Raw genomic sequence first — 17,113 nt, forward strand, 5'->3', positions numbered from 1 at the left:
GGGAGCTTAAAGGGAGGGTGAAGTGGTAAGTCAAGTGATTTTTTTTATCGATTCTTCTTCTAATTATAGGACCAGTCTGCACAGTCAAACATTCCGGAAATACCTCCGATGGTGAATTTAAAACTCAAACTTGGTTCAGGTTTGGCTCTAATGTACTCTTGAGGTTTCGTTTCTCGGGGAAACTAACCTTAACCATTGTCAATACCATAAGTTTATAAGATATGGTTCATAAGTGTGTCACTCGTTAATGAGAGCTTGTCATGAAGTGACGTAGGTGAAACGTCATAGATTCTTGTAAAGCGACGCGTAGTGAGGCCTTGTCAAAGGCTTAGTACAGACTAAAGAGGAGGATGGACTGCAAAACCGAGTGTAGTCAATTCTCACGTCGTTCTTGGACTAGCTCTCATTAAGCCTCTAACATTACGAAGGATGGGTAGTGACATACTTATGGAACATATCTTATAAACTTATGTCAATACTGGAGGGAAGACTCGCGTCTCTCGCGATTGAACCATTTTAGGTGGAATTTCTGATAGCATTTTGACGTGTATTGCAACAGGACACCCTACTTATGGGGCGGCATCTTCTTTCTTCATTACTATTTTTATTTTACTAGTTTTCTAATTAAGAACAGGAACAATTAGGCCAAAAACGAACAAAGATTTTGGAATATATTACATTTCTCATTTCAGAACTTTTATTTGATCTAGATCAACGTAAAACTGGGTCCCCTGTAAAATTAATTAACTTTCATAGGAATTAGTTCGACCTATTGGACATACATGTTTATAGGGTAGTTTCCCAGCTGTAGGAATCCATAAACTCCGATACCACTTTTTAAAAGTGGAGAAAAGTGTTTTGGACTGTTTAGAAGACATTATTAAATTATAATTAACTGAATTATTAATTATATTCGAAAATAGAAACGATATAATTGAAACGCACGCTCCCGCCATATTTTGAAGTCTGCCTAAGCCTAACTTCAGCAGCGCCATCTAGCGGTACGTGTTTGCAGGTTATCATTCAAGGTCGTTTTTGGGGTCGTTTTCCGTTTGAAGTGGCCGCTGCGATTTTCTGTCCGATATTTGCTGGTAAATATTTTGATTTTAATTATATTTTAAGGGTTAATTTGTATTAAATACCAATGTTTTATCGCAATCGATCGGAAATTAAGCGTCGCGAGTGGAAAATTTATGCTTAATCGTGCCAAATACGTTTGGTAATTACGACCAAGGCTTAGTGGGCCCACGTTGCCGTTGGCAGTGCAGCCATGGATGTACTAATAACCAGGGCCGGAAATAAGCACAGGACACTGGACATTGTCCAATAAAATTTTAAAATGTCCCATAACTTTTTAAAAAACTAAGGGGGTCACTGGACATTTTGACCAATAAATTTTCCGAAGTTTTGATAGCTTGACTATGAAGATGCGACACTATTTTAGCACACTCCAGTGGACAATGTCCAATAAATTTTCCAGTCAAATGGGGGGTCACTGGACAAATGTCCTATAAGATTTTTTTCTTATTTCCGGCCCTGCTAATAACTATCGTTACGATAGTTATTAGTACATCCATGATGGTGCAGCCTGCAGGTGTTACTACGACCAAGGCTTAGTATCCTATGTCTTTGTTGGCTTGAAGCTTGAGATCTTTCCAGGTAAATATTTTATTTATATATAAGGGTTAATTTCGATTAAATAGCAAAGTTTTATCGTAACCGAATGGAAATTAAGAGTTACCCCCATTCCGCTTTCGATATTAAACAATATCCAGGGTTGTCTCTCCGTCTCCGACACCAAATCCCAACTAGACTCCGACACCTACCATGGGAAGTACAACTTTGTATTCTTGGTTGGTCTTCCCTAACAACGCGTCGCAAATATTTTGACCTTTTAAGCGTGTTGAAAATCTTAAACTCCTTTAATCAAACTTATTTTTCTGATGCCCCCTCTATCGCTCCCACAAGGGGTCATGGTAAAAACTTATTATTCCACTGATATGCCCATAAAGACCAGCTTAAGCACTCCTTTTTTCGTAGATCGGTCCCCATTTGGAATTCACTTCCCCCTGAGATTGTATCATTAAAATCTATTGCCCAATTTAAGTCAGCACTGAAACAGTACCTCAAACTATATGTATGTGCCTCTACGGGGATGCCCTTTTGGTATGTTATAGTTCAATTCCCCCCCCCCCCATCCAACCATACTAAAGTCTTGGGGATCTAGTAAATAGGAGCTAAGTAATTGTGGAGAATATTGACAAACATAGCCCCCTCCGTAGGAATGTCATTGCACCCAACTTTGTAGGCTCGTAACTCTGGTTCTACTAGAGATACGGGGATGCCCTTTCAGTATGTTATAGTCCAATTTATCCCCCATCCAACCATACTAAAGTCTTGGGGATCTAGTAAATAGGAGCTAAGTAATTGAGGAAAATATTCACAAACATAGCCCCCTCCGTAGGAATAGCATTGCAGCCAACTTTGTAGGCTCGTAACTCTGGTTCTACTAGAGATACGGGGATGCCCTTTCAGTATGTTATAGTCCAATTTATCCCCCATCCAACCATACTAAAATCTTGGGGATCTAGTAAATAGGAGCTAAGTAATTGAGGAAAATATTGACAAACATAGCCCCCTCCGTAGGAATGTCATTGCACCCAACTTTGTGGGCTCGTAACTCTGGTTCTACTAGAGATACGGGGATGCCCTTTCAGTATGTTATAGTCCAATTTATCCCCCATCCAACCATACTAAAATCTTGGGGATCTAGTAAATAGGAGCTAAGTAATTGAGGAAAATATTGACAAACATAGCCCCCTCCGTAGGAATGTCATTGCACCCAACTTTGTGGGCTCGTAACTCTGGTTCTACTAGAGATACGGGGATGCCCTTTCAGTATGTTATAGTCCAATTTATCCCCCATCCAACCATACTAAAATCTTGGGGATCTAGTAAATAGGAGCTAAGTAATTGAGGAAAATATTGACAAACATAGCCCCCTCCGTAGGAATGTCATTGCACCCAACTTTGTAGGCTCGTAACTCTGGTTCTACTAGAGATACGGGGATGCCCTTTCAGTATGTTATAGTCCAATTTATCCCCCATCCAACCATACTAAAATCTTGGGGACCTAGTAAATAGGAGCTAAGTAATTGAGGAAAATATTGACAAACATAGCCCCCTCCGTAGGAATGTCATTGCACTCAACTTTGTGGGCTCGTAACTCTGGTTCTATTAGAGATACGGGGATGCCCTTTCAGTATGTTATAGTCCAATTTATCCCCCATCCAACCATACTAAAATCTTGGGGATCTAGTAAATAGGAGCTAAGTAATTGAGGAAAATATTGACAAACATAGCCCCCTCCGTAGGAATGTCATTGCACCCAACTTTGTGGGCTCGTAACTCTGGTTCTACTAGAGATACGGGGATGCCCTTTCAGTATGTTATAGTCCAATTTATCCCCCATCCAACCATACTAAAGTCTTGGGGATCTGGTAAATAGGAGCTAAGTAATTGTGGAGAATATTGACAAACATAGCCCCCTCCGTAGGAATAGCATTGCAGCCAACTTTGTAGGCTCGTAACTCTGGTTCTACTAGAGATACGGGGATGCCGTTTCAGTATGTTATAGTCCAATTTATCCCCCATCCAACCATACTAAAGTCTTGGGGATCTAGTAAATAGGAGCTAAGTAATTGTGGAGAATATTGACAAACATAGCCCCCTCCGTATGAATATCATTGCAGCCAACTTTGTAGGCTCGTAACTTTGGTTCTACTAGAGATACGGGGATACCCTTTCAGTATGTTTTAGTCAGGGCCGGATTAAGGGGGGGGGGCGAGGGGGTACTGGCCCACGGGTGCAACGCTTGTTGGGGGCACATTGATTCAAACTATTCCCCATTTAGCAACATTTGCTGTTCCTATTTTTTTTTTCGACTTAAGGGGGTGCGCATTATCCCGGCCCCCCGGTTGCAAAATTGCTTAATCCGGCCCTGAAAATACCAGGGCTCCCAGAGTACCTATAATACCTATAAATACCTATAATTCTGAGATGGTCCTATAAAAACCTATAATTCGTAAATTTATCCTATAATACCTATATTTTGGATATGTTGGTTTAAAAACACTGAGAAACTTCAAAAACAATCCAAAATTTTTCATTTCTTTTTTCAAAATTTTAGCGAGATTACGTTTTAAGTTATACATTCAAGAAGGCGATTTGAACGCTCTAGAATAATGACAGTTGGGCCTAAACATGTCAGGGAAAATCGTAATAAAAGTCCAACAAAACCTGAAAAAGTCAGGGAATTTGAATCTGAAAATTTCGTGGTAACCCTGAATTAGTCCAAAGTCAAAAGTACCTGACATTTAAAATAATTTTAAAAATGTAAGGTAGTTATCTATAAAAAATTTCATGCATGGTAAATAGTAAATTAATTAATGATCATATTTTTTTAAATATGTTTAAAAGTTGTAGTCTACTCTCGAATATATAATATACTTCCTGTAAAACTCCAATAATTCGTAATTTTAAATGTATAAAATTTACATAACATAAGTTTGAACCTATAAATTGATGATTTTTGGACCTATAAATATCCTATAATTTTAGCCTATTAGACCTATAATACCTATTATTTTTTGTGCACTAAGCGCTGGGAGCCCTGAAATACTTTAAGTTGATAATAATTTTAATCTGTATTTGATTGTTTGAATTTTATTTTTTTTAAAGCTACCATCTGTTTCCAAAGGAGAAATTTATGTTGGATTCTAGAATCAATAACTATTTTTTTGGCAAAAGGCACCCAATATTAATCAGGTCAAGGAACCCATTACAATCCCCTTCTTAATTGAGGTCTACACTTTGATTTTATCCGTGAAAGGGAATCTCATTAGCGAAAAAGACTATTTAGACAGCCTGTGAGACATTTAGGCAATTATTAGGGTATTTAGTTTATTATTTATTATTCTATTTATTGTTAGAAGGGAAGCGGCTTTGTGTCCTTGAAGTTTTAGGGATTTTTCTTTTCGCCAGGACATAAATAAAATCTTACTTATGGAATAGGTGAACACTGGTCCAAGCCCTCCCTTTTAAGAATAATGAACGCGTAATCAGGATTTCAAGGGTGAGATTCCCTTTGCGGTGTTAAGGTATCTAGTTTATGGTTTTAATTATAAATATTTTTAGGGGAAAAGCGTTTGGCAACTCTTTGAGGGAGTTTTGTAGGATTTAAATAAATTTATGATTTTGTTTAAGGTAGAAGGTTGCTTATACGCTTTGTCCTTTAAAAGTAAACACGATTTTAAGCGGGGTTTAAGGCGAGGCTTAGCTTTTTACGCTATTCTTTCCCTATTACTGTTACGAGTGTGCCTTTTATGCCAAAAAAATAGTCATTTGTCTTCTGCCTGAACATTTTGTGAAAATACTCGACTGGATTTTCTAATTAAGGTAATTAATTTCAAGTTATTCGTGTGCCTTTTCCAAATAGTAATTCGAATTTTTCTTGCGCAGGAAGAAGTGGACGACAGCGAGTGGACTCTCATTGGAAATCCCATGCTGTGGACGACACCGAGTGGACTCTCATTGGAAATCCCATGCTGTGGACGACACCGAGTGGACTCTCATTGGAAATCCCATGCTATGGACGACAGCGAGTGGACTCTCATTGGAAATCCCATGCTAAGGACGAAGTTTCCTGGTTTTGGGGGCTCTACAGCGGGCCTTAGTTTAAATTTTACGTTTCCCGATTTGTCCCAGGGACTTGTAAAATTTAAATTGGGCTCGCAAGGCTTACTTTGGGGGTGGTAGCTTAAGTTTAAAATTAAAGTTTCGATACTATGGAAGGTACAAAAACATAAGAAAAACACTTGGGGTAGTTTTTTTGATATTTTTTATGCTTCTTTTTACAATTTTTTTGATTTTTTTTTATATTTTTTATAATTTTAATAAAAAAATAATTTTTTTTTTGAAAAAAATTTTTTTTTATTGAATTATTTGCTTAATTTTTTGTAAAAATTATGAAAAAAGGGGTCAAAAAAAACTCCCTAAGTCCAGACTTTTAAAAAAAGAAACCAAGTCTAGTATCTAAAAAAATTCAAGAAAAGAAAGAACGAGGTTTAAGGCAAAATTTATTCAATAAGAAACAAAAAAACCAAGTGTTTACAAAAATTTTCGAACAAAAAAATTATTATTAAAGAGTTTGGTAAATTAAAGTTTGAACGCAAAAAAAATAATAAGTAGTTACAAATAAAATTTGCAAGAAAAAAAACTAAGTTAAGTGGTTACATGTAAAATTTGCAAGTAAAAAAGATGTATTTTGTGTCTTCTAGCTTCGATGATTTTCTCCGGATCTTCGGGTCAATGTTGAGAGAGATAGCAAGTCCGGAAGAAGACATCGTGTAACGGAATCCAACCAAGAATTGTCATCAGGAATGATACGTAGCGAGTCCAGAACAGCGGAAGTCATCGTGCAACGTCAATCCAACAAAGAATGTCATCAGGAATGATAAGTCATCTGGAATGATCCGTCTATGAATGACCAGCGACAGAAAAATCCAAGAATATCAGCTGCATCTATAAATGAAAACATATTAATAACACATCTTAAACTATTGCCTACTTTTGGGCCCAACAAAATGAATTAAAATAATATAAGGAAAAACCCCCTAAACAAATTTAAGGGAAACTGCCGTTTAGTTTTAAATTAAATACATAGCTGGAATAATGAAAATTTAAAATATCCCCTAATTTAGTTTAAGGAAAACAGGTCATTTAAAACTATTCCCACAGATAGAAACCCATAAATAACTAGAATTAAATAGGAGAAGGCTTAATTAGGCTTAGGGCACTGGTCCTCGTGTCTTAAAATGATCTCTGCGGGACTTGATTTTCGAAAATCTGTCGCTTTAGCTCTAAATTAATTAATTATAGCCCTTAAACTAATCTTAGGAAAACCCTGCTATTTATTTAAAATTGTTCCCACAGATAGACCCCGTAAATTACTAGAATTAAATGGGATTAGGCTTAGGCAACGGTCCTCGTGTCTTAAAATGATATCTGCGTGACTTTATTTTTGAAAATCTGTCGCTTTAGCTCTAAATTAATTAATTATAGCCTTTAAACTAATCTTAGGAAAACCCTGCTATTTATTTAGACCCCATAAATAACTAGAATTAAATGGGATTAGGCTTAGGGCATCGGTCCTCGTGTCTTAAAATGATATCTGCGGGACTTGATTTTCGAAAATCTGTCGCTTTAGCTCTAAATTAATTAATTATAGCCTCTAAACTAATCTTAGGAAAACCCTGCTATTTATTTAAAATTGTTCCCACAGATAGACCCCATAAATAACTAGAATTAAATGGGATTAGGCTTAGGCAACGGTCCTCCTGTCTTAAAATGATATCTGCGGGACTTTATTTTTGAAAATCTGTCGCTTTAGCTCTAAATTAATTAATTATAGCCTCTAAACTAATTTTTGGAAAACCCTGCTATTTATTTAGACCCCATAAATAACTAGAATTAAATGGGATTAGGCTTAGGGCAACGGTCCTCGTGTCTTAAAATGATATCTGCGGGACTTGATTTTCGAAAATCTGTCGCTTTAGCTCTAAATTAATTAATTATAGCCCTTAAACTAATCTTAGGAAAACCCTGCTATTTATTTATTTTAAATTTATTCCCACAGAAAGAATCCGTTAAGTAACTAGAATTTAAATGGTACAAGGCTTAGGCCAACGGCCCTCGTGTTCGGCGGGACTTGATTTCCGAAAATCTGTCGCGATATCGCTAAATTAATTACGTATTCCGTTTATTATCTTTAAACAATAGCTCCTTTACTAATTATTAAGGGATTCTCTCTTGTTCAACATCTCGTTGTAAAATTTTATTTATGGTACTTGATTTTTAATAAATAAATAAAATTTACTAACATTTAACCCTACCTAATTAATTTAAATACTTGAAATAAAATAAATAATTTAAGGGGAGCTAGATGAGTTTGGATTATTGTAAAGGTTAGGCTTACGGACTGGTAAAGCACCACGTGGCAAAGCAATGGCCGCCAGATAACTTGAAGAGCTTCGAATTCAGCATGCGTCCTCGGCAAAAACGATCAACGAAATGGCAGAACGATGAAGAATCGACCTCAAAAGCCGGGTTCACGATCACCATCAGCTGAGCGTGAAAGGGTTCTCCGAGCGACCTTCTTCGACGGCTTCCAGGGAGCGAAATGAATCGGTTGACCTATGCCTGCAACTTACAACTGCGTAAATTTCCTGCGTCGGGGGCGCTAAAAGCGGACTCGGGTGCACCATATCCCGGGCACGAAATTCAAATAGCTGAACACTGCTAGGCCTAAATGAATGAACGCTAGGCCTATATGAATGGATGCTAGGCATAACTGAATGGTCAATCATTACCTTTTACCATTAACATCTGTCGTGACGTCACAAGTCAATAACCTCCTTGACGTCATAGGTGACGTCACCGGATATGACGTCATGACACGTCACCGGATATGACGTCATGACGCGTCACCGGATATGACGTCATGACGCGTCACCGGATATGACGTTATGACACGTCACCGGATTTGACGTCATGACGCGTCACCGTATATGGCGTCATAGCAAAAATTGACCATGTTTAGATGTCGGTAAATACGTAACTACGTATACAGCGCCCCTAACGGCAATTTATGAACTATATATATTGCTTACACGAAAGTCTAGCAGAGTTTTTCACGCTTTAGATGTCAGTAAATACGTAACTACGTATACAGCGCCCCTAACGGCAATTTATGAACTATATATATATTGCTTACACGAAAGTCTAGCAGAATTTTTCACGCTTTAGATGTCAGTAAATACGTAACTACGTATACAGCGCCCCTAACGGCAATTTATGAACTATATATATTGCTTACACGAAAGTCTAGCAGAATTTTTCACGCTTTAGATGTCAGTAAATACGTAACTACGTATACAGCGCCCCTAGTGGCAAATGTGTTAATGCTTAATTAACCGTTCATAATGATAATAATAATAACCCATAGCCCCTAAGTAACCCCAAATCCCAATCCCGTTTAAAAGCACTAACGAGTTTTTAGTGAGTAGCCCCTCGATGATTACTCGTAATCCAGAGGCAACCATTAATCCAAATCCATTTTAAATGGCTTTTAAAAAGCATCAATAGAAATCACCAATGAAAGAAAATTTTCATTAGTGAATAGCCCCTCGACGCACTGCCTTTAACAGTGCTAAAAAGTGATTTATTTATTCATGATCATATGTATGCCTGTAACTTTATTGAAAAGAAAAGCAATAAAAATGAGATTCATTAAATCGACGAACAATTATTTCATTTTATTTATTCTATAGTACATTTATGAAGTACAAACAAAAGTATATAGATATAAAAACAAAAAGTACGCTTCGTTGAAATTTGCTGGCGCCGTGTAATATGAGAAGCCCTCCTTTATTTCACAATAGTGTCGACGTACCTTCCCGACCGTGGCACAGGGAACAAGCCGTGATTAGGCTCATAATGTAGCATCTATGAAAATCCTATATGAAGGAAAATTGTCATTAGTGTTTAGCCCCTTGAATACAGGTACAGAAAGTTTTAGTTTACAACATAGACTTATGGCCAGGCTTACTTATCGCATCTTATAAATTTCTAACAAGGACGTATGCCCAGAAGCGTTTGCAAAGAAAATATTCATTAGTGAATAGCCTTTAATGTGTATGATTATTACTCCCTGATTGGTTAGTTCGTGTAGGGGGTTGAGCGGAGGGTAGTTTGCTTCTCAGTTTCCATGTCGTCTACAGCCAAAGGCAGGGAATTCTTAACGAAGTGTACTTTTTGTATTTATATCTATGTACTTTTGGTAATGCTAGAGATTTACTGAAGGCTTATTTACATGCACGATTGTAGGCCTAGCTCGTAAAATGAGAATTTTGCTTGAAATCTCCAAAATCTTTTCCGCACAAACTCAAGCTCACCTTGTGCCTTAACACATATTTGAAAAATTAGGCTTAACTCATTTTTGAATAATTAGGCTTATCACATATATTTGAATAATTAGGCTTAGCACGTATTTGAATAATTAGGCTTAGCACATATATTTGAATAATTAGGCTTAGAACGTATTTGAATAAATAGGCTTAGCACGTATTTGAATAAATAGGCTTAGCACGTATTTAAATATTTAGGCTTAAGACGTATTTGAATAATTAGGCTTAAGACGTATGTGAATAATTAGGCTTAAGACGTATTTAAATATTTAGGCTTAAGACGCATTTGAATAATTAGGCTTAAGACGTATTTGAATAATTAGGCTTAAGACGTATTTAAATATTTAGGCTTAAGACGCATTTGAATAATTAGGCTTAAGACGTATGTGAATAATTAGGCTTAAGACGTATTTGAATAATTAGGCTTCAGACGTATTTGAATAATAAGGCTTAAGACGTATTTGAATAATTAGGCTTAAGACGTATTTGAATAATTAGGCTTAAGACGTATTTGAATAATTAGGCTTAAGACGTATTTGAATAATTAGGCTTAAGACGTATTTGAATAATTAGGCTTAAGACGTATTTGAATAATTAGGCTTAAGACGTATTTGAATAATTAGGCTTAAGACGTATTTGAATAATAAAGCTTAAGACGTATTTGAATAATTAGGCTTAAGACGTATTTGAATAATTAGGCAACAACATTGAAATGATTTCTCATAAATTTTATTTCACTAAAATGTAAAAAATATTAAATGTTAAAAGTTAATGTTTAAATTAATTTGACTAGCGCGTGCGAACTTTAACAAAAAACCCACGCGTAATATTATTATTATATATTTTTTTTATTATTATTATTATTATTATAAAAGTAGCAGGTTCAACTTAAAACAGTTGAGCCTCTTTCTTCAAGTTGGTTCGTTTCCAGGACGCCAAGTTTTTAAACTCGTCTTTTGACATTTGAAACACATTCTGAAAAACACCAATTCAAAATTAAGTTAATTAACCCACTTCCAAAAAAACCCCCTAATTTTCAGTCTTCTACTTACGAAAAAGTCATTATCGTCCAAATAAATTTCCAAGTTGGATGGATTGACGCCTTCCGGTAAAGGTTGCGCTCTCAGTTCCTCCAACTTGTAATATTTGCGTTCCAGTTTCCCAAGAACGTCTTGAACGAGACAAGGATGCCTTTGCTTGGAAAGGGCTTCATTCTGGGAGCTGACCCGGACAACTTCTTGGACAGTTTCCCATTCGGGAAATAAGTTTGTGAAAACTAACGGTTCGCGACCAGCGTGAATGACGTAGGCTTTCGGCGGCTTCGACTCATTCGCGACTGCGATTAAATAATTAACATTAAGAATCTCGCGCGTTCTCCTTAAGTCGTCTTAAATTTTAGTTACCTCGACAATATTCGAGCGTCGTCTCCATGGCGCATCTTCTATCCATATTAAACCTCTGATTGGCTGATCCAGTGGCGACATTCACCGTCTCTTCATCACCTTCGGGCCACCAACCTTGCCATAAAAATACCTCGGAATTGTTGTCCAGTAGGAACAATGCTGAAACGAAACAATCAATTTTGTCCCCTGGTCCAAGAGATCTGAGCTTCTTCAATCGGACACGTACCAGGTTGGGGTACTCCGTAAATGTCGCTCTGTAAAAAGGGATAAGCGCACGCGTGCTTCGTGGTCCCGTAAGAACAAAATATCTCGCTGGCTTCGAACACTCCGTTGATACTCGTCATTCGAAAGAGTCGCGGAGTGTAGTCGTAAGACAGAATGCCTAATTGGGGCGGACATTAATTAATCTACAGGAACTAAACTAAGCTAAAGCGCACGGATACGTACTTTTAGACAGTGAAAAGTAGTTCCTCCTTTTCTTTCCACCAATGGCCGACCAGAATTCCTTCGTTTCTTTTCCCTCCTCAGTCACCTTGACGACAAACTTGTCCAAATGCTGCGAGAACATCATTTCTTCCGGTCTCCTAAAACGCGTTCATTTATACTAATCGACTCGCTAGCGTGTTATAATTTCAACTAATTACTAATTACTAAAGCCTCCATTTCCTATCTTAAAGCGTAATTAGCCATAGGGTTTCAAATTTAATTCCAAAAACGATTAAATTAGAACGGAATTTCGTAAAATAAAATTATATAATAAATTATAAACATCGTACACCGGTGCATTGCGGGTAAAAGTTCTACAGGAGCCCGTAGGAAATACATTATTAGTTTTACCCCTGGAAGTCGGCACTCCAATTTTTATATTTAGAGCGTAATTAGGGTTTGAAATTTGATCGCAAAAATTAAGAAGTTAATGATGGGGTAATATAAAGTAAGAGATATCTCGTCTCCCTCACGGTGAAATCTTTTAAAATTTACACTAATTATTCTAATTATATTGATGTTTAAAATGAACCTAATTTCGTTAAAGAGAGACAATTCCTTCATACTTAAAATAACTAAAGAACTAAGAAGGAAAGTACGTTATCTCCGAAACAGGGGTCATTATAAAATAGGGTATATATCTCGTCTCCCTCGCGGTGAAATCTTTTGAAATTTACACTAATTAATCTAATTAAATTGATGTTTAAAATGAACCTAATTTCGTTACTTAAATTAACTATAGAACTTTGAAGGAAAGTACGAAACAAATGTAGATTATAAAATAAAATCATACACCGGTGTATCGCGGGAAAAAGTTCTACAGGGGCCCGTAGGAAATACATTATTAGTTTTACCCCTGGAAGTCGGCACCCCAAAATTATGGGAACTTTATAAGAAATAACAATTCCTAATGTCAAGGAAGTACTTCGTGAACACATTGAAACATTCATTAACCCTTTTTTAATTAAGGGCAATTTAATAAATAATATAGCAACGTGGCCTGATAAGAGAATAAGATCGGTCGGAGGAAGAAGACTTTTATGATTAAAATATTAACTTACTTGTCCAAAATGTTTTCCACGGCCTTATCAGCAACTTTCTTGGTTTTGCCGTGACACTTGGAACCGTGCCATTGAAATATAATTCCAGTTTGGACATTGACCAATACGAAACTGCCTCGACTTCTCAGCGATTGACACCCATTGTTGACCTCGACTAGCATAGCCTCGGACGGAAATTCACCACGAACCATAAACAATTTCCAAGGTCCTGAACAAAATAGATCGTCCCTCTCTAGGTATACTTACGTAACGAACGTCAACAAGCAATGACGCGATATTTACCTGGAGTGTTAGTTTCGGCGCATTCCCGCTCGCCCAAGTACACTACCATTCGACCTTCAAACACGTTTAAAAAACACGGCGATTCTTTCCCTTGGACCACACGAACCTTATTTGTCAAAAGGCAAACAACGCGCGGATGAATACACGCGGCGGCAAAATGCATAGAGTAGGAACTCGCGTGTACTTACTTGAGGACCTCGTTCTTCGTCAAGTTCAACGGTCATGAGGGCAGAGGCGCCTTTCTCGGTGATTCTAGAATTCTTTCCTTGCCAAAAGAAATAGGCGCAACGACTTCGACCCGTGAAAGAATGTTTAGAAACGTTTCCGTAAAAATCGCGACCAATTTGCATCAAGGTGTAATTCCATCGTACGACGTAAGTGTCTCCGCAATGGAACTGTCCGTGGCTCTCGGGGACCAGTCGCTGACGTTCGTATTCCAATATGTGCCAAACGTCGACGGATGTCGTGACAATTTCAAAGTTTCTCCGTTCCTCCTCGTCGTAATACTCTAAGCCTCGGCCTAGATGACTGCCTTCCAAACACAAGTCCGGTTCTTCCGGTTGCCAATTGAACATTTCGCGGGCGTCAAAAGCTTTCAAGTCCGCGATGGATTCCGTCTTTTATGGGCGGCCAAAAGGTTTGGTTAATGCAAATGTTAATAAAGCTAGTTTATGGTTAGAAATTAGAATAGATACGTTCGTTAAGCCTTGGCTAGCTACTTTGTTTCAATTTTGTTAAGCCTACTTTTCAAAAAGTCTAAAATTGCGTTTGCGAACAACATGGCCGCGAAGACATAAGCTTTAAAAAACAAAGGCTTCAGACATTACAAATACAAACAATCAACATTAATTAATTAGTATATTAAATAAGGTTAATTAAATTAAATTAAATTAGAACTATAGCGTGCCTTATTTTTTAAATAGACTAATTAAAATAAAGTCCATCCTTAATCTCGTTTATTTCAAATTGAGATTTATATAACTTTAAAAACAAAATCATTTTTTACCTTAACAAAAAGTGTTTTCTGCCCCCCCCTCTCATAGAAAGAAAGAAAGAAATGCATTTAAAGTTTAAGAAAACTTAAAAGAAAGTGAAAAAAAAACAGCAGAAATAGTATAGACATACGTAAATAGAAAACAAAGATACCAAAAGTAAATAATTTAAGCAAAAGTGTAAGGACTTTAGAGGCCGGGGTGTATAGCCAAATACTTTGGGTTAAAACTACCGCATTATAAATATCACGTTATATTTTGGAATATATACCAAAAAAGTCATCTAATTTACAATATTTTGCAAGTATTTTTACAATTAAGTACAAACGCTATGATATTTGGCGACATAATAATAAATTAAGCGTTAAGCCTTGGTTGTAAAATTATGAACTACTTTCTTCACTACCACTAGATTCGCTAGTTTCCGTAGAGTTATCGCTTTCACTACTTTTACCGACTTCCTTTTCAATTTTAGATTTAGGCTTAGTATTGTCATCCATTTTAGGCTTAGCCTTATCTTTCGTAAGAATATCCTCAAGTTTAGCCTTAATTCCTTCATTTTTGTGTTTAACATCCTCATATTTAGGCTTAGGATTATGATCGCTTTTAGATTTCGCCGCGTCATCTTCTTTAGGCTTAGCTCTATCTTTCGTAAGAACAGCTTCTAATTTAGCCTTAATTCCTTCATCATTAGGCTTAGCTTTATCCTTGGTAAGAAGATTATCTAATTTCGACCTAATTCCTTCATCATTAGGCTTAGCTTTATCTTTGGTAAGAAGATTATCTAATTTAGACCTAATTCCTTCATCATTAGGCTTAGCTTTATCTTTCGTGAGAAGATTATCTAATTTAGACTTAATTTCATCATTAGGCTTAGCTTTATCTTTAAGAACATCTTCTAATTTACTCCTAATTCCATCATTAGGCTTAGCTTTATCTTTAAGAACATCCTCTAATTTAGACCTAATTCCTTCATCATTAGGCTTAGCTTTATCTTTCGTAAGAACATCTTCTAATTTAGCCCTAATTCCTTCATTAGAATTAGGCTTAGAATTCTCAACAACGCATTTAGATTTCGCCGCGTCATCTACTTTAGGTTTAGGCTTAACACCTTCCTGAATTTTAGGCTTAGCTTCATCTTTCGCGAGAACATCCTCATCTTTAGGCCTAATCTCCTCCGTTTTAGGCTTAGCGTGTTTATTCTTAATTTCATCTAACCGCGCCTTAAGTTTTTCGCTTTTAATTCTGGCGGTTTCGTCATTACTTTTAAGTAATTGACTTAATTGTATTCTGTTATTACGTAACTTAACCGCGAGATTATCTTCGTCAGAAGAACTTTTCTCCGACTTAACCTCCTCCACCTCCACCACCACCTTATCATCATTACATTCGTTAATTACCTTGTTACATTCTTCGTCTTGACCTTTAACCTTGATAATCCGGGTCAAATCTGGCCAATCCGAGAACTTTTCCCTGAAGAGAACGGGTTCCATGTGTTGGTTAATTTTGGCGAAAACGACCCAAGATGGCCGACTTGACGACTTATCGGCTAACGTTGGCTTGTAATCCTCTGTTAAAATTAGTCCCGCGTTAGGCTTAACTATTCTAACTATTAATTTGAACAAGAATATGAATATGAATGGGGGGGGCTTACCACTTGGCATTCTGGGGCACAAAGGGTTGATATCACACTCGGAATAATCGTATCCTTGATCGAATAATTCTTTGGCCAATCGCGCCACGCTCTTTCGTTTCTCAAATGGAGCTTGTTTACCATTCCAAACGTAGAATTCGCTGCCAAAATCAAATACCACGATCTGATAATGAAAATTAAGTTAAATTAATTTAATTGTAATTAAGCCTAAATGCTTCAATTTCCTTTGGCTCTTAATTACCTCCTGAGAGTCGAGAATTTCAATTTTAGGCAAACAACCCCAAACACCTTCAAGAGGAACTAAGGCATCGTCTTTTAAAGTGTAAACCTTGTTGGTACTGATTACTTCCGTTTCGTAAATCTATTTCCGGTTTTAAACCGGTTATTCGTATAAAACGTATCCTTTAATAAAACTTTTTTGTCTTACCTCGTCTTCGTGAGGTGGACCAGCTTTGCATGGTATTTTGGAATCAGTTCCGAGTAATTCGAAAAATTCGGCGACTTGTTTCTGATCGGCGTTTTTCTCATTATCAATTAGAATTACTTCCGCGTTTCCTTTGAAGCACAGATCTTTCTTTTGTTGAATAACGGAGGCCACTTCCGTTACTTTGGCACGTTCGATGACGTTGGTGAATTCGCCGACGTAACAGATGACTTTCTCGGGCGTGATTAAAACGTAGCTATCGCCGGAATTGACCGAAGCGGACGTGGCTTCCACTAGTCTCGTTTGAACGTGACGTCGACCTTTCACTTGAACCAACATGACGTCACTGTGAGGTAGTAACGGACTCGCTTCTATCGTTCCTTTGCGTAAGGAGACGGACTTGAAGTCTTCCGTACTGGCTAAACCGGCTAAAGCCGAGAGGCACTTGCTGGAAGACTTGGCCACTAATTAATACCGTTAATGACACTCAATTAATGGTGTTAATTTGGTTTTCACTTGAAAATTGGCCTATTTACCGGAAATAACATTTTAATAATTACTTACGTTGCTCAATTTGAAGTCTTTTCACTTCCTTCTCGGCAATTCCGCTTTTAACTTCCGTGTATTCTTGCTGTAAATCGGTTCGGGAAGCCAACGCTTTGATTGGATTACGCGTAGTGGCCGCGTGTTTTCTGCGTTGCTTTTGGACCGTCCTTTTCTGGACCAGCCTATATACGCGATTCGTAATTCTGAGCATCGGCGTTCCTCCCTAAATGCGCTAATTAA

At 37.1% G+C, this 17,113-nt stretch overlaps 1 protein-coding gene and 1 long non-coding RNA gene across 4 annotated transcripts in view; one reads left to right on the forward strand and one right to left on the reverse strand.

The window, feature by feature from the left end:
• Positions 1-746: 746 nt before the first annotated feature.
• Positions 747-8,240, forward strand: LOC149654800 (uncharacterized). 2 transcript variants are annotated; one of them, XR_016370737.1, is made up of 4 exons: positions 747-1,091; positions 1,175-1,659; positions 4,741-5,457; positions 5,521-8,240. It is a non-coding gene; the product is annotated as an uncharacterized LOC149654800 (long non-coding RNA). The 2 variants fall into 2 exon arrangements; XR_016370738.1 differs by having other exon boundaries at positions 1,049-1,091; positions 1,562-1,659.
• Positions 8,241-10,738: 2,498 nt separating this feature from the next.
• The window catches only part of LOC149654801 (uncharacterized), a 41,721-nt gene continuing 35,346 nt past the window's right edge, over positions 10,739-17,113 (reverse strand). For both annotated transcript variants that reach the window (XM_089846441.1, XM_089846440.1), the window contains exons 22-34: positions 16,892-17,055; positions 16,331-16,791; positions 16,145-16,264; positions 15,904-16,066; positions 15,650-15,819; positions 13,446-13,874; positions 13,258-13,363; positions 12,976-13,183; positions 11,876-12,012; positions 11,655-11,810; positions 11,429-11,587; positions 11,078-11,361; positions 10,739-11,000 (exon numbers count right to left, since the gene is read on the reverse strand). In XM_089846441.1, coding sequence (XP_089702567.1) covers positions 10,914-11,000; positions 11,078-11,361; positions 11,429-11,587; positions 11,655-11,810; positions 11,876-12,012; positions 12,976-13,183; positions 13,258-13,363; positions 13,446-13,874; positions 15,650-15,819; positions 15,904-16,066; positions 16,145-16,264; positions 16,331-16,791; positions 16,892-17,055 — 2,644 coding nt within the window. In that variant the 3' untranslated portion in view covers positions 10,739-10,913. The remainder of the gene's footprint in view (positions 11,001-11,077; positions 11,362-11,428; positions 11,588-11,654; positions 11,811-11,875; positions 12,013-12,975; positions 13,184-13,257; positions 13,364-13,445; positions 13,875-15,649; positions 15,820-15,903; positions 16,067-16,144; positions 16,265-16,330; positions 16,792-16,891; positions 17,056-17,113) is intronic.

Source organism: Phalangium opilio, unplaced genomic scaffold, assembly GCF_054372755.1.
Source record: "Phalangium opilio isolate 3A_F unplaced genomic scaffold, DU_Popi_V2 ptg000079l_1, whole genome shotgun sequence".
Lineage (NCBI taxonomy): Eukaryota > Metazoa > Arthropoda > Arachnida > Opiliones > Phalangiidae > Phalangium > Phalangium opilio.